Source organism: Lactuca sativa, chromosome 3 (assembly GCF_002870075.4).
Source record: "Lactuca sativa cultivar Salinas chromosome 3, Lsat_Salinas_v11, whole genome shotgun sequence".
Classification (NCBI taxonomy): domain Eukaryota; kingdom Viridiplantae; phylum Streptophyta; class Magnoliopsida; order Asterales; family Asteraceae; genus Lactuca; species Lactuca sativa.
The window spans coordinates 64,563,170-64,590,143 of NC_056625.2; the positions used below are offsets into that span (position 1 = coordinate 64,563,170).

Below are 26,974 nucleotides of genomic sequence, written 5' to 3' on the forward strand. Positions count from 1 at the left end.
TCCGGTCTAATAACATTAAAGATAATTGATCGACTAAAGTTGTTAAAGTAGTTAAATATTGAGTACTATGACTTAAATATTTGGGATTAAGATTTAGAATTTTGGAATCAAGATTGAGTATTTGGGTTAGAGTTGAGCATTTGGCCTAATGCGTTCCAAGTCTCTAAAACATGACTAAATACATTCAAGGTCTTGAGGATATGTTGATGAAGGATATGCCCAATGGATGCGTTGGTGGAGCTGAATGCGCTCCAAACTTAGCTAAATGCAATCATGGTCATGAAGAATGTGTTGGGTTGATCAATCGGTGTCTACGAATATGCTCAAGGAAGAGAATGTGCTCTAGGCTCTACTAAAGGTCCTCTATCATCATGAAAGTGCTTCGAGGGTGCATGGCGTCTTGTGATTGGTTGTCATCCATTTGAACCTATGAATGGATGGGTTTGACTTATCTGGTTTCAAATATGATTTTCTGACTGTAAATAGGGATTGCAAGTTAGAATTCAAAGATGACCTTTTGTGGTCTTCAGGTAGTCTTTATGAGGTCTTTATTTTATTGTTACTTTGTTTGAGCTCATGAATAAGAATACCCTCTCATGTCGTGCGGTCGTAGGTCACATTAAAAGAACCACGTTAAATATTGTGATTGTGTGTGCTTTCTCATTTAATTCATGGCAATCATTCTTAGTTCTTGGAACCAAAATCTCAATTAAGAAATGTTGCCTCTAGGTGCCTTCGTCAGCTGCACAGCGTGCACTTTAATAATAACACAAAAAATGTTGAAGATGATGGAACCAAATTCATTGATATTTGAAATATGTATTTGATCAAAATAATTTCATTGTTAACAACAAACAACGAATTATAAAAAAGATTTATAAGTAAATGATGAACGAACCGGACTAATTTTCGCTAAGACACTATTTCTACAACCAAAAAAAAACAACATAAGCATGTTCTTGTATCTGAATTAAAATGTTTATATTAATTTAGTGAATATTTATTTTTTGGAAATTAACAACATTTGATGTGTAATTTGTAAAGCAGTAGTATAAACCATATACTATATAATTTTGCATGATGCATTATACAATGTATATATATCATATAGTGCATCCTATATATTATATATTACGTAATATTTATTACATATTAACGAATACTTTTACTGCTGCGGACTATACATTACATGACTCTAAAGATTGGCATAGTTGGAAATACTTGAATCCTTGGTTTAAAAAGTTACACACGTCTGTTATCAACTTCCATCAACTAATTTCTCAAAATTTTCAAATACCCTGATAATTCAGAAAAAAGACCATACACTGCATTCTGTGTTCCACAAGTTTTCCCTATTTTATCATCATCAATATACATTTTGAGCATTTTAATAAAACTATTGTTGCTTCATGATGGTGTTGTTGAGCTTTTCCACTATACTCAAAAGCGTAGCATTTCCTTCACAAGCTTCCCTCAATACCATAAACCTCCTTTCTATCTCAGGGAGTAACAACAAATCTTCTGCTTGATCAAGTTTTTGTTGATAACTTGCTGGCTTCTTATATTGTATTAGTTTGACCATCATACCCTATAATAAATATCATTTACACAACATATATAAATTCATAACCATACCCCTCAAAATTTATAAAATAAAAAACTAAAACATATACCTCATGCTCTGATTTACGTGAATAGTCACGAAGGATAGATTTAGCCAACTTATTTCGCAATGAAACTTTATCACCAACATGATCACCAAATATGAAATCCGACAAATGGTGAATAACCAATGTGAATGAAACTGAATTTCTTGTTACTGATTTATCAAGAGCTCCACAAACCCATGATTTCACATATGCTTCCAGAAGCATTTCATCATCCTCGGGAGGTTCTAAGTAACCTTCTTCTTGGGATAAACATTTCTCTAACGGTGGCAAAAGCTCAAGAGCTCTAATATTTGATAATGCATTCCAAGTAGAAAGTCGAATTTGTCCTCCAACACAACGATGCAAATACATTGAAATTTGTCTCCCGTATAACAAATTACCATATGATGCTCCAGCAAAATTCTCCACAAGGGTTTCTATAAATGTGGTGTAACTATCGTGTATCTCCTGGTCAAACTTCAAAAAGTCAATGCTATTCTTTGACCCGATTTCTGAAATTTTTTTATCAAGAATTTTCCCATAAGACTCCTGTAAAGTGCTGTAAACGTCCCTAGTTTTCTCCTCTTCTAAAAGATCCAACCCCGCGAATAAAGTTACAGATAAAACATGAAGTTTCCAAATGACGGGAACGCCCTTGATGGAATTTGAAGAAACGTGATTGGATATTGCTTCAAGACCTAAAAGAAAGAAAAGCCCGGATCTTGCAACTTCAGGGAAGGTAGGTTTGACCGGAAGGTTGACCAAGTCAACGGTTGAGATCGGACTGAGGAACCAATGATTGGGAAGTGGTAGCCGTTGATGAGCCCATTCGGTTACCAAAGTTGACTGAATCGATTGGTCAACGTCTTCCTGAATGGTGTCGAGTGAAAATCTGGTCTTTTTGGAACTCGGATCGCTGGGTTTGACTTTTGATTTTGACTTTGACTTTTTGATATTCAGCCATCTGTTCTTATAATGAGAGATTAAATTCTCACTAAATGTTAAGAGCTCTTCTTCAGTATACTCCCACTCAAATGTTTTTTGATCAAGGGAATTACGAATACTGACATCAAGAAACTTGAGATTTGATGGTTGTAGTAAAATGCCAAGTGTTTTGTCCATTATACCCCTGTCCCTGGGTCCCACAAGTAAAAGTAAGTCAAAAAGACAACTTATTCTCTCCACTGTAACTTCATTTGAGGGGTTTTTAAAATATATCTCAACCAACTGTAAAACCAATCTTGCGTCCATTTGTGCAACCAAAATGTTTGAAGACCAAAAACCACCGCCAGCTGCCCCCCATCCGACACCGACACCTGGCGCGGGCCCACCTCTTCCAAACATTTCAACAGATTGTGAGAGTTGACCAGCAGAAGAAGTCAACTTCATGAAAGTTGTCATCTCAGATGTACAACACTCGAGTATGCCATCAGTAAGAATTTTCTCATGGATTGTTATATTGTCATGCTCGATTGAGGAAACTTTGTTCTCAGTGTTGTTTAGGTTAATCAACTTATTGATTAAGACAACAACGCTTATTAACCCATTAAGGCAACACACAGAGGCTAATGATGTTTCTTGATCGCTTTCATGTCTGCATTGACTCAGAAAGTCAAAGAAGGAATCTTTGTTGACTTTGTTAAAGCTCAAAAGCTCATTCTTGATTATGTGTAGTCCAATCTTTGGGACAAAATCGGGTAGCCATGGAAGCTTCTTAGAGTTATCTTCTGGAAACACACTTTTGAGAACACCAAAAAGCATGTGGAAAACAGCTGAAATCACCCATAACATGGGAGTCAACCCTTCTTTTTTTAGGGACAAAAAGGTAAATAACTCCGGATCACTTTTTAGTGATACCCATTTAAGTGCCAAATCAATCATGGGACCCACATTGCTCCAACTCCAAGTCTCTGAATGATCAATCTTTTTTAAGTAAAAATTTGGGAGTGTTCTTGTTAAACCCTCGAGGACCAAATATGCTTCGTTAGTGATGGAAAGGAATTCGTTAATGACGTTTTTGCCCCTCAATTTCTCAAAAGAGGGAACATCTAACCAAATGAAAAGGGCAGGGAACATGTCCGCAAAATAAGATGCACAATACCCGTATTGTAAGCAGACCTTCCAAAACCTTAGCTGTTCAATGAGCAAAGTTGACCAAAGTTTGACCTTTTCGGTTTCTTTATTCATCCAGTCATCAATACCCAAAGCACAACGATACAAATGCCACGTCAGCTTCTGGAAAGTTCCATTGTCTACAAATTCCTTACACCTCCCGGATTGAGCCAGTACCTTTTAACATAACAACATTTTTTTTTAAAAGTTATATAATTTAAAGAAACAGATTTTGTGATTTTTAAGATGATTGTTGATTACATACCTTTATAAGTGTAACAGATTTTATCTTTATAAAGTCAACTCCCATTTGGTTATTTGTAGTGAATCTGTGGACAATAAGTTGAACTAATCTCTCACATTTCATGATTGCATCTGCACATGTAGGGGAATGTCTTGCTATTGCAACCAGTATGGAAATTAGGGTTTCTTCCAAAGCTGTTGAAGGGTCAGACTGAAAAACATATCATAGTATCAAGAATGAAGAATCGTCTTACAAGTCAAAAGTCAAAGAATGTTTGACCGAAAATTCAAACTTACCTCAAGTAGATAGCGAATTCTTGGAAGGATACCCATTCTAACTAACCCTGCTAAAATATCCTGTGTAGCAACCACAATGTCATCTTTTATTGTGTGTTCTTCTTCTTCATCACCCTCCTCATCCCTCATAATTTTATTAAAAGGAAAGATATTTGAGGGTTTAGTGTTGTATTTCCAAAATCCACCATGAAGAAAACCAACATCAATCTTGGGTCTACTTCTAAAGATGGGACCTGTATAGATATCCTTCTCATAAATTCCCGTTTTCTGAAAGCAAATTGAATGTTGTTAGCAATCAAGAGAGAAAATAGTCAAAGATAAGTTGACTAAAGTAAGTAACTTTACCTCAGAGATATTAAAAAAGTGCTCATTGAAATCATAGCTAAGAACACACTGAATGACTCTTGCACATGCGATAACCACAGAATTATGGTTGTCATCAAGACACATCCTACAAGTTTACAAAAAGAAGAGTGGTGAAGTTTGACTTTTGAGGTCAAACATATCAAAATTCAACTCAATAATAGAAAGTTTAGGATTCACCTGAGTGATAAAGCAAGTTCAGGTTCTGGGCCTAGTGCAAAAGCCCAAAGAGCCTCCCAGTCAACAATATTATTCTGATTACCAATTTTCAAAGTTGACCCTGTTTTGTTTCTGCAAATATTATCTTGTGCTTTATAAAGAACAGATGCAAGAAGATGCAATGCAAGAGCACGTTGTCCAGGGACCTAATATGAAAATATCATGTGAACCAAGAAGAATTATATGAGTTCATATTGTGTAATCAAGATTAATGAAACATACAATTACTCCACATTTTCCCAAATATGTAAACATCACAATGAAAAAGAAGAATATTAAGAGTTTATCATAATTTATAATTAACAAAACATACCACGCTTCTAGTGAGAGCTAGTGCTTCTTTAATGGTGTAACCAATAGCACTAGGGTCACCCTCAGTTCTAAGAAAGTCACGTTCTGCAGCATTTTCACTTCCATAAATACCCTTGGCAGATTCATTACCTATAACATGATTTGGAAACAAAAACAAGTCATTAACATCTAATGCACATATACAATAAGAATTCAGAACGGAAAAAAAAAATAGTCATCATTACCATAATCATTTAACACATCACCATCTAAAGAAAACCTTAAATCTCTTGCAGCCTCAACATTTGTGCTCCATGCATCCCATAAACTGCTGGCATTTGACTTACTTTCTAATCCAGTTGTTGAATGATTAGGGTTTGTTTTTATCATCTTTTGAGCATTATCAGTCTCTGAGATGACTGATTCTTTCTGATTCTTGGCATCAATGGAGGCAATAGCAGAGGTAGAACTTTTCTTACTCATTTTATCTTGTCCCCTTTTTTGCAATATCTTTATCAATGCAGGATCCATCTTCTTCATTATTTCAGCTTGAGCCTCTGTAATTTCATCAGTGGACATCTTCTCCAACCTTGCACGATTTTCAGCATCAATCTCACTCTCCATACTTGTAGAACCATGAGATGTTGGCATACTTAACTCCCCTACATCCATCATAATCTCATCTTTGGATTCTACCTTTACTTTTCTTGATATGTCCTTTGACTTGATGGTTGACTGTGTACCATTATCAAGATTACTTTCGACAGCATCAATACCAACATTGCCTGCGTTTTGCTTGTGGCTCTTTGGTACTTCTGAATTTGTGTTACCTGATTCCTTTTTTGGATCACTTGGTTTTGCACTACCATTATACTTGTGTTGTTTCTTGGTAGTATTATCATCATTTGTGAGTTCTTGCCATTGTTTAAGATCCAAATCTTTTTTTTGTTTCCTTTGAATGGGTTTAGCATTAGCAGCAACCAGATTAAAGTCTGTATGATCTCCATATTCTCCATCATCTTCATCATCTTTATCATGGATGCTTGAACTGCTAGTCCTTGGAGCCCAATGCTTTGAATAATAAACTTTGTATCAGTTTACCACACCAAAAGTTTCTTAGTAAGAGATAAAAAGGGTCGAATGACAAAGAACTGAAGAAAAACTTGATGTTACGCTTGATTGTGTGTTTATTGGTGGTAAAACCTTCTAAAACGAAGATGAAAAAAAGGTAGCAGGATGCTAGATGTTGATGCAGTGAACTCTGCTTTTATGTGCTATAAACGAGATCACATTACTATTTAAATTTTAAAGTGACATATACGTGAGATGATTATCACGTAAAAAGTTAACAGAAACATAGTGCACATTAGGAATCCATATAGATTCAATCATATACTGAAGTTACTTTAGTTACATATAAACACGAAAATAAATCCAAAGAAGTAACCGTTTCTATATTTTCATTTGAAAATGCAACTTATCTGAGAGAATATGAAAACAAACTGAACGAAGCGAAAAAACAAAAAAGGAGAAATGGAAATCATCTTACAGGTCCGTGAGAGCGGTGTCGAGCAACCGGAAACGGAAGAACAGTGACTTGAGGTTGTGACACCGGCGTGCTGAAACCTTTTTCAACTATACCACCTATTATGCTTGATGCAACATCTTTTTCACCGATTTGGAGGCCAAAACTCTTCTTCTTCTGGCTAGAAGATGAGTTTTCCCCATTTCTGTCTGATTTCTTCATTTTTTTTTTCAAATATATGTGAGAAACAGGATGGTTTTGTGTAATTATAACGTACAGATTGAGCTTTAATAGAAGAGAAATAATGAGCGGCGCTACTGGCGGAGAACGGGGACGACGACAATCACTCTAGTCGGGGTCCGGCGAGGGTTTTGACTAACGAGAAGGGAATTAAAGGTCTTTCTTATAGCTTTCCTTTGAATGAATTACAAATCTCGTCCCTATAACTGTTTCCAACTTACATATTTCATCCTTAATCGTATATTTTTCCATTTTTGTCATTTGTGTATATCATTTCTTAAACATTAAAATATCATATTTATCTAATTTAATTTCAAACTATCATAAACTTTCAAAATATTATATTTGTCCAAATTTTGTTATTAATATTTTTAAATATTTTATAATCAATTTAAATCTTTATTTATTATCAATGGACTATTATATACCCATCTTATCAATTGTTGGTTAAGAAGATTGGGGATTTCTTATTAAAAAAGAAAAGGCATCATGATATTTTTCCTTGTGGTGGCTTCTTTTTAGGCTGAATATAATCATGAAGTGTATCAAGAAATTGAAGGTTCATCTTATTTTTATTTTTTGGAAACGGCCATACTTTATTAAAGTGCCCCAGTCGACCAAGAAACTAGACAAGGGCAAAATGGGAAAACATTACAAGAATGTCAAAGTGACGTTTACAAAACAGAAAGACGAGACAACCTCCATTCATCCCAGTTGTAAAAATTACCAGAACCTCTAACTTTGATCCATAGGAACGACATTGACTTGATAATTTCCACTCCTCTGTTTGGTGTTGTGAATATGTCATGAAATATTCTATCATTCCTAAATTTCCAAATCCCCCATAATAGTCCATAGCAGATGACTATGAATCTCCTTCTTTGCTTCATACATTTTCCCCATGTGGCTGCAAATTGAATTAATTCACCGACACCTGTAACCGTAGGGGGGCAAATTCCACACCAGGTAAAAATCATCTCGCGCACATAAGTAGCAAAAGGGCAGTTAACTAACAGGTGATCAACCTGTTCGTCGGCACCAACGCAAGATCCACATAGAGAGGATGGAATGCTGATACCCCAACTCATTAAAGCCGATGATGTAGGAATTTGACCTAAAGAAGCTCTCCATATAAATACTACTACCTGAATTGGTGCAAGTTTGCACCAAATGATCGAAGATTGTGTAGCATGGTGAGGTGTGAGGTCAATTTTTTTACGAAGTGACTCCATAGTATACACTCCTTCTGTTGTTAGTTTGCATCTCCAGTGAGCGTCACTCGTCACCTGGTGTAAGGGGGCTGGAAACCGATTCATATGAAACTCTTTTAATTTGTTGTTGGTATGATCATTCACAATTAATTTTTCGAAATCTAACCGTGGAACTAACGGCAAATATTTAGACATTTAATTTGTTGTTGGTATGATCATTCACATTTAATTTGTTGTTGGTATGATCATTTCACAATTAAATTGACATTTAATTAGGTGAAAATTATTAATGAATTTGACGTTTAATTTGGAAGTTGAACTCTAATCGTGGGAATTAACTGCAAGTAGTTAGCATTATAGTTAATACTAAATTGAGAGTTATATTTAGTTTTGTATGACAGGTAATGGATTTTTTGTTTAAAATCAAAGTATGAAACAAAGTTCATATAATGGAATTTCTAATCGTTTAAAATCAAAAGGGCATGTAATTCCAAATAACCCCAATCAATGTCGGGATAATGAAAATTCCAATTAAGAATCTTTCGCAAAAGGTTACTAAGTGGGTGTTTGAGATTGTTTCTCAAAATAGCTTATTAGCTTTTTGAAAAGCTAGTAAGCTAAAAAATTGTTTATGTATTTAAAAATTGTTTTTGAAACAGTTTTTTGGAGTTTTTTGCATAAGCACAATATTATTCAAACTACAAGACAACTTTAATTGTAGATAATTTGATACAAATTTATAAACTTCAAATTCCATAACCTATCAATTAATAAAATAGGGTATAATAGTCGGTTTATAATAAATAAGGATTTAATTATAAAATGTTTTAAAATATTAAAAATAATGATTTGAGCAAATAAGATATTTTGAAATTTTATAAAGGAGAAATATGATATATAAAAATTAGGTTGGTCAGATATGATATTTTAATGTTTAACAATGGTATATACAAAATTTTCTCTAAAATAAAAATACTATTAAATTCTTGACAATTTACGGTTATTTGACGTATAAAATAACTAAATAAGATAGGGCATTTTCGGCAAAACTAGTTGGTGTCATTTTATTAAATGTTATGTCAGATAGCTTTTAGATTTGGAGCGTTTTGTTTAAACTAAACGCTAAAAGTTTGTAGTGTCAGTGCTCAAAGCGTTTTGTCTTATGCTAGAAGTTATAGGCTTACAAGTGTTCCATGTCGAACACGCCTAAGCGAGCAAATTGGATCTTGAGTTCCATGTGATAATGTTAAGCTAGGTTAAAATTTCACTCATTGTTATAAAGTTCAAACTCGATTCAAGAGTATTTAAGTTTGACACAATAAGTCAAATATTTTTGAAAATACTTCCATGTGAGCAACTATAGACATATACATTCTTTGTAGGCAAATTTTAGAGAAGCCTTATATTATTTTCAACATTTTACCTCAAAAATTATTATGAAAAAATTACATAACTCGTAATTTATTTATTTTAAGCTATGATTTTGATAGTCTTTAAAAACAGCTTGAAAACCATTTAAAATAAAATATGTGCCTAAAACGTAGTAATACTTTAAAAAATTTATCAGTAAAACTAATTGTAAAAAAGTATATGATAACAATATGCATAAGAAGCAAATGTAAAATGTAAATGTTATTTCAAACATAATATCCAATTGTTACTAAACCTCCTATAAGACCAAGCACCATCAATTATTACGGTGTTAATGTGCCACCACTACCTCTAAAAAGTAACAATATAGTATGGTGAAATATGTTGTATACTTGTATGTATGTATAATATGTATTCGGTTTGATATGTAGTCGTGTATTTAATAATATAGTGTAACTATGTAAGAATCGTAATGCATCGTTGTATAATTGATAGTGGATAGTAGTGTGATAGTTTTAGGTCAATATGTGAATAATACTGTGTAACAATGGCGTCAATATTAGGTGTATGTAGTCTTTCGGCCTTTATTTTCTATGTCTAAGGATCTTCTCATCGAAAAATTTATGAAAAAGAGAGTTCACTTTTAAATGTCCATCAAAAATACCATCCAAGATGATGATACCCTAAGTTATTGATATGAACCGACCAAAATTGACAAAAGTGTATCAGAGGCAGCCTTGGTGACGATGGTGTTTATTCGTGAAATAGTCCAGTTACACGGGATTCCTCGCTCCATTGTTTCGGATCGGGATAAGATGTTCATCAGCCATTTTTGGAAAGAGCTATTCAAGTACTCAGGTACAATCCTGAAACACAGTACCGCTTATCATCCACAAACAGATGGCCAGACAAAAGTCGTCAATAGAAGTGTGGAAACTTACTTGCGTTGTTTTTCTTCCGCTCGACCAAAGGAATGGGTGAAATAGCTACTGTGGGCTCTGAGTATTGGTATAACACTTCATACCATTAAATTCAGATGACTCCGTTTAAGATTGAGAAAAGTGTATCAGAGGCGCAAGAAGCATTCTCCAGGGGCTATCTAATACTTTCCGTATTTTAAATTATTTATAGTAATTACATGGTCTTTGATTTTGTTTAGGATTCATCGTTTAGCGGAGGAGGCATAAATAAGGGGGGTTTAATCCGCCATTAAGGTAGAGAGTTTTTTTACACTGTTTATGTTTTCTGTTTGGAGACTCCCTGATTCTCGAAATTCAGGTCCTATCAGTTATCTAATCTCACGTTGTCAATATCCTTTTGAGTAGCATCTACCTGGAACAAAAACAAGATAAGGATACCCAATAATTCAAATGAGACAATTTTGTAGAATTCTAGTGTCCTTCATAAGCGTGGAACAAAATTAAAGATGCGGTATTTACTGAAAAGCCCTTGTAGCCTCTTCGCATAATTACATAATCACAACGTTTAAAGCGACCTGTCTCCTTCACCATCGAACCTCTGTCATCAATTATATTACTCTATTCCGTTCATCTTCTGTTAAATTAATACTTCTAAATATCTTTCCACTACAACCATACGAAGAAAGGGTTTGGCGCAATTGAATCAATTCCACACACTCGAACATATCCTATTCACAAAACCTAGATTCTACCCAATTATGCAGAAAAAAACAAGTTCAAACTCCTACATAAAATAACCACAACAAATAATTGATTTTTTTGAACCAAAAACATACACCCAAAAGCAATGATACCATAACGAACAAGCAGCAACATAAACCAAAAACAACGAATTATTGTAAGGAAAGAAAAAAAAAAAAAGGTCAAACATTAAAATTTCTTTTCATTAGTCGAAATTTAGATGCTCACGAAACCATGAAGAGCATATGTACACTTTAATTTTTCGACTTCTGTCTTTGCTCGAATCCAATTAGATGTTAAGATGATTCAATCCATCCTGCAATTTCAAACATTCATCATATCAAAAACTTAGCACCTTAACCAATTCTGTCATTCTCATTGCCAAAACGGAGGGAAAAATAATGATTTTTTATTCCAACTTCTACTTCCATGAAAAAAAGAGATAGATATAAAGATTAATGGTGAAACAAATATGGTAAAAATGGGAAGACTTACTTCTAAAGCCACAGGATTCGAATGAAGCCATGGAGGGGGAGGCCAAAAGAGCTGAGAGTTAGCAGAATTATTAGCAATCGGCCCAATGCTACCACTCTCCAAATCAAACACACCCACACCACGATTCTTCATCAAACCATCATCTTCCCTGCTTAGCCCAGTGAAGAACACACAATTACCTTTGCATCCAGGGAAATCTGAAGCAGAAGCTGAAAACCCACAATTATCGCCTATAAACAGCATTCGATCACCCAAACTTTTCACCTCGATCCACCTCTGTTCTTCGTGATCCAACTTGTACACCTCAAGTTTCACAGTTCTTTCACTCATGAAACAATCGAAATCTTCATAAAACTCGTTCTCATCATCATAATCGAAATCATTGTCAGGTCCAACGCTCAAAAACTTATCAACCATGAACAATTCCCCCATGGATTCCAACAGAAACTTCTTATCCCCGCCGAACACAGAATTCGCTATGACCTTCAGTGTCGTCTCTGAATCCATAACCAGAACAACAGTCCTGCCGGTGATATCCACAGCGTAGAACTCCCCTTTATAGAATATAACGTCGTCGTAAGGCGACGGCAGATCGTTGATTATGTTCCATTTCTTCTCTCCGATTTTCAACAGAGCCAATCTTCCACTAGTGTGAATCGTCAATAACATGAACCCATTAACCCCCGACCTACAGAACGCAACCTTCTCCATATAAAGGGTTACGGAATCCCCAATTGAATTCGCATGAGGACGATAATTAATGTACTTTAAGACATACTCTTGGCCTAATTCCGTAACCCTGAAATTCAACAAATCAAGGGATCTAGGGAAATTAGGCAAGAGGGGGATGAAATCGGATCCAGTTAACGGATTCATGAGATGAGTTTTTGGGGGTTTGTCTCTTTCGACCTTGATTAGCCATGGAACGTGGGTTTGTTGAGAATCAGAATCGGGATCAGCTAACTCGACACGGAAGATGGTCCGTTTGGAGAGGCAGAAACCCCAGGTGGAATCGGAGATTCCGGTTTTTGGGAGAATCGGAAAACGGGAAGTGAAGAGTTGTATGGAGGATCGCCAGGAGGTGCAAACAGATCGGAAACGGACAAGATCGGTCTCGGAGTTGAGGTGTTTGGATATGAGATCAAGAAGCTCTCTCGGAAGTTGAGACCAGTCTGCCATTTTTACATGAATGATAATGAAAACAAATCACGAAATGGAGAGGTTTCATTCACACAAATTACAAAATAAAAACCAAAAAGAACATGTGATAAAGTATAAAATTCTTTAATTTGATTTTAACAAAAATGTTTGGTAATCTTCTAATTATTTTATTTGCTACGAAATTACGAAGAAGCTTGTAGGTGTGGTCCTTTTCTTGAATTTTTGTGATTAATACAAAATTTCAGAAATTTCAAAAAAAAAAACATTAATTAAAGATTTTTTGCCTCACAAAAGAGAAACTGTTACCTACATGCATACATGTCTTCTTCTTTTTTTTTTTTTTTAATGCAACTCTTATTTAAATATGATTATCTATTGATTCCTAATTATTGGAATATTATGTTATTGATGATTTTATATAGTTGTTCATTAATATCAGTTCGAGTCGCGTGCAGTTTAAGTAGAAAATGTGGAATCTTTTGGTTCAGTGTAATCTTAAGACTTTAATGTAGAATCTTATTCTATAATCTAATATTATTATTTTTATCTTTGTTCCGCTATCTAACCAATTTACAAAATAATTTTAGAATATAATATGAAAAAAAAAATGATAATCAACATGTATCATTCATTGTATTCGTATGATAAAATCCGCAAAAATATAAATTATTTATTTTATTAAACTAAGTAAAAGTTATTTGTTTCTTCAATAAGAAATAGTCAAATAGATTATAAATAATTAGTAGAAAAAGGGTCAATTCCTTTCCTTTAACGATCAAAGGGTTTTTTTTTTGTGTGTGCAATCTATTTTTATTCATAAAATATTCAATAACATGAGTATTTTAAAAAAATAAAAATTCTAAATCAGTTTATGGTTTTAATTTCTCAAAAATAATTGTTAGATGGTGATTTTATACAACAGTTCTTCCATTCAACATAACTTAAATTATAGTAAATAATTTTTAAAATATTTATTTTAGACAAAATTGCAAAAATGATCTCTATGGTTTGTCATTTTTTTTGGATAAGATCAAAAAAAAGTTTATTATCAAAAAATGTCTCTATTTGGTGGTTTTGTTGTGATTTTGGTCCATACATCGTTAAGTTAAACAACATGACTGTTAATTTTTGGCAAATTACGGATTTACCCCCAAGGACTATTTCTGTAGTTTTATCTTTTTACCAAACTACAAGAACCAATTATGCAAATTTTCTTTTTCAATTTATTGAATTCTTTTAGTTAATTCTTTTTTAACTTCTTTCTTATTATATTATTTTTTTAGACAAAATTGCAAGAATGGTCACTATGGTATGTTAAAACTAGCAACTTTGGTCCAAAATTTTTAAAATTTTTATAATGACGGATTTGCCCTTGGTATTTTCCCTTTTTTAATTTTTTTATTATAGAAATCAAAAAAAGAAAAAGAAAAAAAAAATCTCTCTATCTCTCTAATATCATCTCTTCATCTTGGGAGTTTGATTTTGGTCAATATTATCAAGTTCCAGAGAGAGAGAGTGTGTGTGTGTTAGGCGTGTCAAACCCAACAAATAATAGAGGTGCAATAGACTCCAAATACACTGCTTTAATGCACTAAAAAGTAGTACAAGGCAAGCAGGGTCGAACCACAGAGACACGGGACAAAAGTCTATACCTTTTTGCACAAGATACTTTGGTCACAAATTGGGGTTTTGTTTGCAAAAGTCAAATAATGAAAATAACAATCTACTTTAAAAACATGCACAAAATAAAACAGATTTGTAAACAAATTGTAAAAGTGCTTCCAGTTCTAGTTCTCAATGTTGTTGTTCGACTTGATTATGACTTGATGTAATTCATGATTGCTATTCTAAGTTGGTACTGAAAGATATTAACACGCTCTAACACCTCTCGCTTGCCAAATTATCTAACCAAAACACGCTCTTTGACTAGACCTAGCTTTACTAATTCAACCTAAACACGCTCTTAGATTGTATTGAAAAACTGCATTAAGTTTTGTACAAGCTTCCCAACAATGTTCATTTCTTCTCATACGCTCGGAAGTGTGAAAACATGTGATATATGTTTTACAATAAGAAAACTTATTGCTTGTTACCAATTATTAACTTAATAGAACGATTAGGTGCCTTAAAAGTTAATTAACTGCACAAAAATTCAATTCATGAAAGTGGCCAATCAAACACAAATCAAATTCAAGGATTCTAGCTTAAACAAAAACATATTCACTAGAATAGAATCACAAATCAAGCATCAAATCATATGCCTCAAGTCAAGCAATCAACATGTTTTGAACAAGAACTAGAAACTAGGGTTTCTTAGCCACACATGGCTAAGAACAAATCAAACAAGAAAAATGATGGAATTGAAATGTTTAATGCTTACTAAAATGAAATCAAAAATGTTTGCAATGATTTGGTCTTTTCAAAAGCTCCAAGAATTCTCCTAGAATCGCCCAAATTGCTCCCAAAAACCGTTCTCCCTTCAAATGACGTTTTTCTGCTCTTTTAATTAAAGTTCACGTGACTTGCCATAAGGCCATGCATTTTTGGCATGGCCATGCCTTTTGCCCATGTGTTTTTTGGCATGACCATTTTTCTTGACCATGTGTTTTTGGCATGGCCATGCTTTTTGCTAAAAATCAAATACATCTTCACTGTTGGCTCCATCTTCAGTCTAGCTTCACCACGCGTCATGTTTCTCAAATATAAGATGATAAAGGACAAACACGACCCGTGTCAATGTGACAAGAACCGCGTTTCAAACGTAATCCTTTGCTATGATGACAATGCAACAATGACTCGGGTTATGTCTTCATGTATTCTGCCATGGAATGACCGGTTCATCTTCTCTTCATGCTCCAAAGCTCCAAGCATCCAAGCTCCATGCATCCATGCTCCACGTTCCATACTCCATAATGCATGCACAATAAATAAAAAATAGTGAAGTACCAGGCATTCTTAATGAAATATGTAATTGCCCTAATAATCAACTAAATGCAGGAATTATGAAGTAGAATGCTATAAAAAGACGGACATAAACATGCAAAATAGGTGCATAAAATGCACCTATCAGATTTTATTTTTGTTTTATTTTTCATTGTTTTTTAATTGTTTTAATAAAAGAGAAATGAAAAATAAAATAATAAGGGGCAAATCCATCATTATAAAAAAGTTCATAGGAAATTGGACTAAACTTGCAACAAAACGAAACTATTGCATCATCCTTGCGAGCCAAACCCGTTTTGGACCGAAGTTGCTAGTTTTGACATACCACAAGGACCATTCTTGCAATTTCAACTATTTTTTATTAGATTATTATATATTAATAAAAATTATTTCTAATATATTATATTTATATATTAATAAATATTACTTTATTTGATTTTTAATTTTTTTTATTTAATTTTTTTTGACTTTCTTCTTTATTGAATTATTATATATTAATGAATATTATTTTTAACATATAATATTTATCTATTAGTAAGTGTTACTTTATTGGATTATTAATTACATTAATATATTTTTTTAATTTTTTATTGCATTAATTCTTTTTATTAGATTATTACTTTATATTTATTATTTTTGTTTATAATAAATAATTTTTTTAATTGTTTTTGTTTTCTTTTAATTGCTTTCTTTATTGTTTTAAATAAAAATACTAAAAAATTTCAGTCACCCCACCTCTCCTAATTTATTTTAAATATTTGGAAGATAACATATTTTGAGCAACACCACCTCCATCACTCAGTTATCGTGTTTATTTTAGTTTTTGTGTAATCACATATATCTAAATTTGTTATATATTTCAATAAACTTATGATTTTAACATATATAATTTTCCTAAAAGTATTTCTACATGAATTACCAAATCCAAGTACTCGCTACTCGGCAGTCTACAACGAATGGAGGAGCTAACCAGGAGTGCTTGGATCAGACCTCCTGGTGATTGTAGCAGAATATGATCGGCTTAGTAGCAAATATATAGGATTCCGATGGATTATGATGAGGTTATCTTAGGTGGCTATTGGCTTCATTGGGTGTAACAAGTTAGTGGGGTTTCTGTCGAACAATCGATGAAGGCGATTGTCAGTTGTTCTGCCAATTTTCGACGATGGGACGCGACACTTTTGCGTATTCTGACGACTTTGTGGTGGAACCAATGAAATTTAAAAAAATAATATTATACATTATAAATTATCAATCCAATAAAATGATATTTATTATATATAAAAATAATAAATTAAAAATAATAACCCAATAAAAAGAATTAACGTAATAAAAAGGTTAAAAGAAATTAATAATACAATAAAGTAATATTTATTAATAAAAAAATATTTTGTGGTAAAAAAATATTTATTAATATATAACAATCCAATAAAAAAGAATTAATCCAATAAAGAAGAAATTTTAAAAAAATTATTATTAAAAAATCTTCTCTAATTGCCACACTCTTATTCAATTTGCCAAATGTCATTTTATGGTTATTTTGAATTAATTTTTTCCACATGTCATTTTATGAGTTTTTATATTTTATTAAAATTCACATAATATTTTAATATAATACTTGCAATAAATGTAGTAATAAATTGATATCAATTTCATTAATGAACTTACATTTTTATTTCAAAATTAAAGATTATTAGTTTCTTTTATTTATTTAATTTAGTATTTGTTTAAATTTAAAAGATAAAAAATATTTTTGTTATAATAATTCAATATTTTTCTTATTTTCTTATAAATTCAAAGTGCTCAAATATTTTGACTTTTATATTTAACTTTTTTTTAAACTATCTCATGTAATACATGTGTCTCACAACTAATTATTAATATAATAAAACAATATTTGTTAAGATATAAATATAATATAATAAAATCAATATTTATTAATAGATAATAATCTAATGAAAAAAGAATTAATTCAATAAAGAAGAAATTCAAAAAAAATTAATTAAAAATTAATAATCAAATAAAGTAATACTTATTAATATATAAATCTAATATATTAGAAATAATATTTATTAATATATAATAATCTAATAAAAAAATAATACAATAAGAAAGAAGTTAAAAATGAATTAATTAAAAGAATTCAATAAAATAAAAAAGAAAATTTGCATAATTGGTCCTTGTAGTTTGGTAAAGATAAAACTGCAGGAATGGTCTGTAGGGGTAAACCCGTCATTTGTCAAAAGTTAACAGTAGGGGTGCAAACGAACCGAGCTGATCCCGAGCTTGGTCAGGCTCGGCTCGGGCTCGTTTAAGTTATACGAGGCTTGAGCTCGAGCTCGAGCTCGGCTCGAATCGAACTTCTTGTACCGAGTTCGGCTCGAGCTCGTAAATAAATATACAAGCTCGACTCGGGCTCGGGCACGACTCGTTTTTTGTCTGACGTGCCTAAATAAGCTTAAGCTCGGCTCGAGCTCGTTAAGAAGCTCGTTTACTAATACCCTAAATACCTAATCCCGAAATATGTTTTTATTTTAATATATAAAAATAATAATAAATTATTTTATATAAAGGCTCGTTTAGGCTCGCGAGCCTAAACGAGCTTAGTGACATAGGCTCGAGCTCGAGCTCGTTTAATAAACAAGCTTAATATTAAGCTCGAGCTCGGCTCGGACTCGTTTAAAATCGGTTTCGAGTCGAACTTTTAACGATCTGATCCCGAGTAGCTCAAGAGTAGCTTGGCTCGTTTGCACCCCTAGTTAACAGTCATGTTGTTAAACTTAACAAGATAGAAACCAAAACCGCAGCAAAACCATCAAATATAGACTTTTTTGCTATTAATTTTTTTTTTAACCTTACCAAAAAAAATAGCAAATCATATATACCATTTTTACAATTTTGACTTTATTTTATTTTCAAATGCTATTTATTGTATGTTATTCATCTTCACCGCTCAACAACCCTTGAATCAATCATCAAGTATATGATTGCGGCAATTCATCATTCATGCACCACGTGTGTTTGGCAATAGGAGTTTGACTCAATATTTTATTTTTGAAAGAAAAAACAACTACAATTAAAATTGTATTTGGGAGTAGGGAGCTTAAAACAAAAACTTGGTAATCCTTTCTAAAGAAGAGTCTCCATGTAGTAAAACAAAATTAAAAGGTTTACTCCGAAAAAATCACATTTTTATTGAATGCCATTTTAATTAAAAATATATATTTCAAAAAAGTTATAATTATTATATAAAAAGTAAATACTTATACAATGAATAAAAGCTATGTCTTTTAGGTATATTTGCTGAACATACCTATAAATACAAAATTTTCATGTGTTAAACGGTTATTGCCACCCTCGTCTATAGAAGCATTTTCATAGCGTTAAACAAATTGCAAAAAATTGAAACACGATCATTAATTTAAGAAGGAATTGCAAAAAGATCCAAAACAACAAATGATTTTCCATCCACTTAAAACCTTTGATTACTATTGCGGATTCAATACTTCTTACCAAAAAATGTTATATATATATATAACATTTTTTGGTCTCAAGGTCGTCGAAGCCAAATTATGTAATTAGGTATATCTTTGTCTGGTAACAACCAACAACCAACAACCAAACTACTTTAGATGCTCCCCTTAAAATAAAACTCTTTTATTACTGGACTGTTTGAAAAGCAATTACATTAGAATCTCTACTACTTCTGTTTTACTCATATAATTAAACAAAAACAGGTGCTTAAAAACTCAATGGCGCTCTGGAGCATTAACAGTTGCTTTTCCAGCAGCATAAGTCCATGGCCTGTCTGTTTCAGCAGGCGATAAACAAAATGTTGGAGTGGCAAATGGCGATGAGTGTTGGATTGAAAACGGGCTCGGGGACATTCGCTTTTGGACAGGTGTCCCTCCTAAACCTCCTCTTTTATTGAAAATCGACAAAGATTCCGAAACAACACAACGTTTACTAGCATCATCGTCTACAAAGATGACATCATCAATTCTTGCCATTATGTTAAATGCCAAACTTTCAGTCACCCGTGAGTAGCTTTCTAGAATCGACTGCCCAACATCCTACAAACATCATCCTTATTTACTTATTCTTAATATCATCATAATTATTATTATTTTAAATCAGGTAATAATTAATGTACCCTGTTATATTGAATCTTGGACATATCCAAGGAAGTTTGTGGAAGCCCAGGAAAACGGCGTCTTAAGCTATGTAGAAGGGTTTCTGCTCTTTGTGCTAGAGAATTGTTCTTATCATTATCAGCAAGTAGACCTTTCACTTTTTTACTCCATGTGGAAGATGAACGTTTGCTTTTTGGATGTTTTTTATACTCTTTTAGTCTCCACGCATGAATGGCTGCTTCAATACGATTGGCTACTTCAAGAGTATGGTGCTCTGATGACAAATCAAGACAATCAAGAAGACATTCAGGGGAGAATTTGTCTGCACTTATGTATCGATAGATGATTTCACCCAAACACTCCTTTCCATTCTACACCAATCAACATACAAAAATTTTTAATCTTAAAAAATAAAAACACAAGTAACCTAAATCAAATTTAGGAAATCATACCTTGGGTAATGTTTCCAAGTAAGCATTTGGGATTTCCATTTCAGAAAGTACATTGCTATTTATGGCCAAGGCTGCTTTAAGTATCTGGTTTGCACAATCCCTGCATTGGTGCAGCTTCTTTCTGGCATCCTCTGATAAGCCTTTTGAAGGAACTTTGGGATAAGGTAACCACCATTTTTCTTCCTGCCTAACTGAAGGTCTTGCTGCTGAAACATTTGATGGATATGCATGAGTATCACAAGTCTCGGCTTCAGCTAATACTATCCCACGATCAACATAACAGAACTCCTTATCGTGAAACCCATCAAGCATACAAATTAACATAGCATCGAGCTTTTTCAATGCAGGGAGATTCATATGCATATCGGATCGTGGATGTGGGACCATAACTTCATATGTTCCTCCACCAGGGAAGTGTTGGATTGAAGGGACAAGATCTACAATGGCGTCACTTACTGATAAAAGCCATTCCATTTCCCTTTGCCACATTACCTTCTTCTGTGGTGCCAATGGCTCCAGCCTCCATAATTCTCCAAACACGGATGCTATTGTTTTTCAAACAGAAACAGATTCCAATAAGAAAAGGGTAATAGATTAGGCGGTTTAGCAGAGAAGAAGAGAAAAGTTCACTGACCAGATAGATTTGTTATGGCATTTGAGATTGCTAGGGCAGTGCAAACTCCTTTGCCACCTCCAGACATGTCTTCTCCGAGAAGAAGCTTAGCAAAACGTTCCTTCATCATGTCGATCTCTGTAAACCATGAAAAGTTGCAGATGAGGTTAAGATAACAATTAGGGGGAATGTTCTTGGATCTAATAAACAAGTAGCAGTAGGCCAAATACAGAAATTTGTCTCCGAGTATAACAACGGGTAGATATAGGAATTCATCTCGAGTTGTATAAAAAGTAAAAAACCCCAAATCACTGGTCAAACTAATGGCTCGATCGATATGAAAATATAGATGCCGAGAGAGAGAAACGCAAACAGTAATGTCCGTATAAATGTGTGATCAATTTGTTTGTCCCCTATAAACATAGAGTGACAGTGTATTTGCAATTTATATCAAAAAATCACGTCACAATCAGCAATCAAAATAATAATGAACCTACAGAAAGAAATGGAGACTGACCAGATAAATCGGTATCATGTTGTTTCCTATGCTGCTTCTTCTCCCAACCTATCACGTCATCCTTTCCGCTAAACAGCGGGAAGGCGAACGGCGTCGGCGGAAAGATGGAATCGGTGACGGAAACTGTACGGAAAGCAGCACCGAGTGGAGAGGATGTCAAGGAACTGGAAGTAGCTCCGCAGTTGTAGCCGCGACCGGAGAAACTGCTAGAACTTTCAGACTCGCTGACGTCAGCGCTAAGACTGTAGCTCTCATCGCAACATCGCTCACTATTACTCCTCGAGTTATTATTGACGGTTTCTTCGTACGACGAAGGTGCACTCGCAGCCATCTCATATATTTTAATTTGATAAAATGTTCAATCGATCAGACAATCTAAATGGAACACATTTTCCATGAAATGAGAGATTGCATTGGAGATCAGCAAATCACGACATCTCAAGGGTTTGTGAAATTACAGATCATTTACGGTGGTGGTGATGGCAGAAGAACTGGTGGTGGAGAACGGACCGAGGTGAAAGGGGGCGGATGCCTGAAAGATGATCTAAAAGTAGAACGAACAGGGTAATTCAGACAGCACACGTTACACAACAGCGCTCAGAAATTACTGTTGAAATAAAATATTATATCGCAACCCTCTGGGTTATGTATAAATGACATAATGGACCCCATTATCAATTACAAAAATCTTTTGCATGAATGGAAACTAACATGAATATGGTTATCAAGTAACTAGAAGTTTATATAGTATTCATAATCTATAATAAATATACTTCACAAATTTTCTTCTTTATTATTGTTCTTATATATAGTTGATATGGTCTCCGGTAACTAGAAATTTATATAGTATTCATAATTCATAATTTAAAAGAAATACACTTGACATCGTGTCATCTTTATTTTAGTTTTATTATAGTTAGACGGAGGTAATGACTTTAAAAGAGTAATATATTTTTCGATTTTTACGTATTTGGTCATTGAATTTTTTTTTCGTCCACATTTACCCCATTCAACTTGTTAAACTGTACACATTCAGTCTTTATGATCGGCTACTCGGGTTAGCCGGAAAAAATTAGTTAATAGGGTAATATATTTCTCATTTTGTACACTTAGTCATTTATATATATTTTTTTTGCACATTTAGTCCTTAATATATATATATATATTTATTATAACATAAGTCAATTTTGCTTTTGTACTCATTCAGTACTTATGAGTGATTTCCTTAGGTTTTTCTCACAACATCTTACATGGGACAATTATTAATGAGGTGTTTGAGGTTGTTAATGCTTATGTTCATTGCGATCTCGACTGCTTAGTTGCTTAGGTCTTGTGGTTTGACTTAAGTATTGTTTTCTAAACGTCGTAATTTCTTCATACGATATCGGATTTTAACGATCTTTATATCCACGTGTTCGGTTTTCGAGCCTTCTACAACTTTCATTTAGATTACTCCTGTAAAAATGTATTATTTTTTTTTTTACTTACGATGTTATAAAAAAGTACATTCATGCATGCATTCATAAAAAAATATGGATATAAAAATCGTAAGTAAAAAAATATATTACTTTTTAACAAGAGTAATTTAAACGAGAGTTGTATTAGAATCAAAAAACCGAACATGTGTATATAAAGACCGTTAAAATTTGATAGTGTATGAAGAAGTTACGATGTTCACAACACAATACCTAAGCAACCAAGTAGTCGAGATCACGATGGACATAAGCATCAACATCCCCAAACACCCCATTAATGATTGTCTCGCGTAAGATGTTGTGAGAAAACCTAAATAGATCAGTTATAAGTATTGAATGAGTACAAAAACAAAAAAAGACTTATTTTGTAACAAAAAAATATTAAGGACTAAATGTGCGAAAAATATTGAGGACTAAATGTGCACAAAATGAGAAATATATTACCCTATTAAGTCATTTTTACCGGCTAACCTGGAGTAACCGATCATAAGGACTGAATGTGTACAGTTTAACAAGTTGAATGTGTAAATGTGGACGAAAAAAAAACTCAATGACCAAATGTGTACAAATCGAAAAATATATTACCCTTTTAAGTTATTATCCCTAGTTAGATATGATATCAAGTAACTAGAACTCTAAAAGTTTATATATTAGTCATATCTATAAGAAATGCACTTCACATTGTTTCTTTTACATTCAAGCATTATTTTGACACAGAAATAGATCATCGTTGGTTATCTTTGACAAATCGTACTTAGAAAGCTTTTTTCTTACATGATAAGCAGTTATCGCGGTAAAAAATATAATAGCGATCACCGGCCGCTATTTGAAATCTCGGTTCTTGCGGCGGTATAGCACTGGTATATCGTTTTTTATATTATGTAGAATTTATATATATTAGAGTATTAATCAGTAAATCATACTTCAATGTTCAATCCAATCCAGTTAATTAGTTAATCAGTAAATCGTAGTTCACATATCATATTTAGTTAATCATACTTCACAAAATTGTTACTTAATCATACTTTAACACAATCAACAAGAAAACATAAGCATTACTTACCATTTTATCATACTTCGACACAATCACAGTTAACAAATACAATCATTAAGTAATTTGATAGTTAATCATAATGTAGTACTTCAAGTCATCAACACAATTAGCAAGACAACACATACATGGTTTCGATGAAAGTCATGACAATCACAAAATCACAATTTTATTCAGTAGAATGACACAAAAAACTTTTTTTTATGTAAAATAACCCAAAAATTGAATTTATTGAAATAGCGGTTGTAACATCCATAAAACTCGTGAAAATTTTAAACTTTTTAAACAACCCAAAAATCATCCTTGTTTACAAAATAGTTTTCAAAACTGGCCTAATATCAAAGTTTGCCCAAAATCACAAAACCAATCACGATGAGGTACATGATCACGCCTTTGCCTTCCCGTAATCCTCTTAGGTACTTAAAACATAATCTAAATTTGTAAGCCCAAAGCTTAGTGAGTTCTCCCAAAATACCAATACACAAACAAATAGCACATATATGATAACAGCATGCAATGGGTCCACAACTAACAGACCGGATTACCCTAGATCCCACAACATAAGTCTGGCTTGCCCTCGGCCCACAACTTATGCCTGGCTTGCTCCTCGACCAGATCAGTCCTCAGATTAAAAACCACTAAGCCCTCGGTACAAGTCTGACATGCCCTTCCTGGCCCTCAACTTGTATATAGAATGCTCATGAACCATCAGTATGAGTTTGACATGCCCTCCCTGGCCTCAACTCATATCTGGCTTGCTCCAGGATTTGTTGGCTACCGCACGGAGCAGTACAACCTCAACCCAACCCACACAATATGTCGACATATAACAGATAACATCATACACAGATAAATGGACAGTATCACATGTAGTCCTACAGATCTACCAGACTAGCATAACAAAACTAGCATGCATAACTATTCCATACTCAACATATCAACGAATATCAAGTTATCAAACCAATGAGTCGGTATTGGTGCCTTCGACCCGTAAGTACAGTGAGGAAATCTCACCTCACACTGCTGAATCACACGGAAAGTCTCCAGTTGTTGGCTCACTAAAATCCCCACGCTATCACAACAAAATAATCATCCAATTAATAATTGGATTACAAACCTTAGCTAATAGTCCATCATTAGGGTAAAAGGCCACTTTACCCTTTCCATAGTTGGGCTAAGACCCAGGCCTAAAATTAAGTAATCACTTAAGGCCCATATTCGGCCCAATTTTCCAAATTGGGCCCAAACTCCTACTTGGGATTTACCCTAAATTCCATCCCTTCACTTAACCCAAAACACCAATACTCAGATGGTCCAATAAGGGCCCAAGCATCTAAGCCCAAAAGGTGGCCCAAACTTGTTAAACCCAATAGACTGAGTACGCGGGGCGTACCTAGCTGTATGCTCAGCGTACTCCGCCTTGACCAAGAATCACGTCGTTGACCACCTAAGCCTTAGTACGCCCAACGTACGCGGTGGCCATGCAAATCTTCGAATAAGGGCTTAATCCGTTTAGTCCAAACGTCTAATAACCAAATCCAAGTCCATGAAGGTGCTCTTAACCATAAACTTTCCAACTTTATGGTTATGCATGCATCATTAAGACCCAAAACTAACCTCTTAGTTGGTCTTAACCGCTAAAGACCTCTACACTTTGCATGCAAGCACTAAGTGAGTCAAGAAAGCATTTTTATGACTTAACACAACTCAAATCTTCTGAAAAGGCAACTCCTTTGGTCTTAGAGTACCATTTACTCATTAATTCCAAGAAAAGGGACAAAACTCATAAAACTCCGGCCATATGGCTAGATCTTTAAGAAATACAAGTAAGGTTCAAGGCTTTATACCTTTTGCGGCCTCCCAATGAGATGAAGATCTCAGATCTATAAGCTTGAATCTCACACCAAAGCTTCTCAAAGAATCATTTCTTTTTTCTTGAACACCAAGAACACACACACACAAGCTCAACACACACAAGGCTAGGGCTTGCAAGATCAACTCAAGGAGGGTGAGACTGAAAGGGTGAGGGAAATAGGGTCATAATGGGAATTATATAGGGCTCAACCATAAAAATTAGGGTTTTCAACATCTGATGAGTACGCTAAGTGTACACACGTACGTATGGCGTACTCTCATTCCTTCTAAATTACGATTTTGCCATTAGGACTTCTCATGACTATTTACTTCTACTACAGGGACCAAAATGACATGAGTTAAATTTATAAGGATGAGTTTAAAAGTACCTAAACAACAGGGTGTTACGGCGGTTATAGCACCGCTATAGCGGTGACCATAATCATGGTAAATAGTGATAAATCGTAGCGCTGATAGCGCCGCCGCTATTTTGAAATAGTATTTATTTCCCTCCGCTAACCGTTATAATGTCATTATAGCACCAACGATTGACTACATAGCTTACAGGTATCTAATTTCTTTTCACTACTAGAAAAACAGCCTTTTACGACGCTCATTGCGCGTCGTAAAAGGCTCAGACGACGCGCAAATGCGCGTCAAGAAAGGTCCTGTCATAAAGAGAGACGACGCTCATTTACGACGCACAATTATGACACGCAATGCGTATCAAGGAAGTCCCTGTCATAAAGGAAGACGACGCGCATTAGCGTGTTGTAACCTTACGACGCGCGTGTTTATGACACGCAATGCGTATCAAAGAAGCCCTGTCAAGAAAGGCCATGTCATAAATGAAGATGACACACATTTTTGCGTATCGTAATTTTAAATGTTTAAAAAAAATATTATTTATAGATTTACTAATTTTCAAATTAAATTTACATTTAATGTCTCATAACAAAAAATAAAATACTATACAAAAAATACAATCCATTGCATAAAATTTAATGTCATACAAATAGTCAATCCATGGAAAGATAAAACAAATCAATAGAAATTGTTTTCTCCTTATACATGATTATCACATACTAAATAACAAAC

The 26,974-nt window shown here is 33.7% G+C and overlaps 3 protein-coding genes across 3 annotated transcripts; all 3 read right to left on the minus strand.

Annotated features, from left to right (window-relative positions):
- Positions 1-1,050: 1,050 nt before the first annotated feature.
- LOC111884256 (transcriptional elongation regulator MINIYO) lies at positions 1,051-7,178 on the minus strand. Its single transcript, XM_023880570.3, has 9 exons — positions 6,724-7,178; positions 5,420-6,245; positions 5,197-5,324; positions 4,845-5,029; positions 4,647-4,752; positions 4,302-4,568; positions 4,027-4,215; positions 1,674-3,938; positions 1,051-1,588 (listed from the first exon to the last, which is right to left on the minus strand). The coding sequence occupies exons 1-9, from the start codon at positions 6,919-6,921 to the stop codon at positions 1,397-1,399; spliced, it is 4,356 nt and encodes a 1,451-aa protein (XP_023736338.1). The 5' UTR covers positions 6,922-7,178; the 3' UTR covers positions 1,051-1,396.
- Positions 7,179-11,230: 4,052 nt separating this feature from the next.
- On the minus strand, positions 11,231-12,965 carry LOC111884271 (F-box protein SKIP23). The gene is made up of 2 exons (XM_023880584.3): positions 11,678-12,965; positions 11,231-11,498 (listed from the first exon to the last, which is right to left on the minus strand). The coding sequence occupies exons 1-2, from the start codon at positions 12,854-12,856 to the stop codon at positions 11,472-11,474; spliced, it is 1,206 nt and encodes a 401-aa protein (XP_023736352.1). The 5' UTR covers positions 12,857-12,965; the 3' UTR covers positions 11,231-11,471.
- Positions 12,966-19,422: 6,457 nt separating this feature from the next.
- Positions 19,423-22,181, minus strand: LOC111884269 (rop guanine nucleotide exchange factor 1). Its single transcript, XM_023880582.3, has 5 exons — positions 21,497-22,181; positions 21,001-21,117; positions 20,367-20,911; positions 19,935-20,285; positions 19,423-19,854 (listed from the first exon to the last, which is right to left on the minus strand). Exons 1-5 carry the CDS (start codon positions 21,825-21,827, stop codon positions 19,531-19,533), a joined length of 1,668 nt encoding a protein of 555 aa, XP_023736350.1. The 5' UTR covers positions 21,828-22,181; the 3' UTR covers positions 19,423-19,530.
- Positions 22,182-26,974: the final 4,793 nt, after the last annotated feature.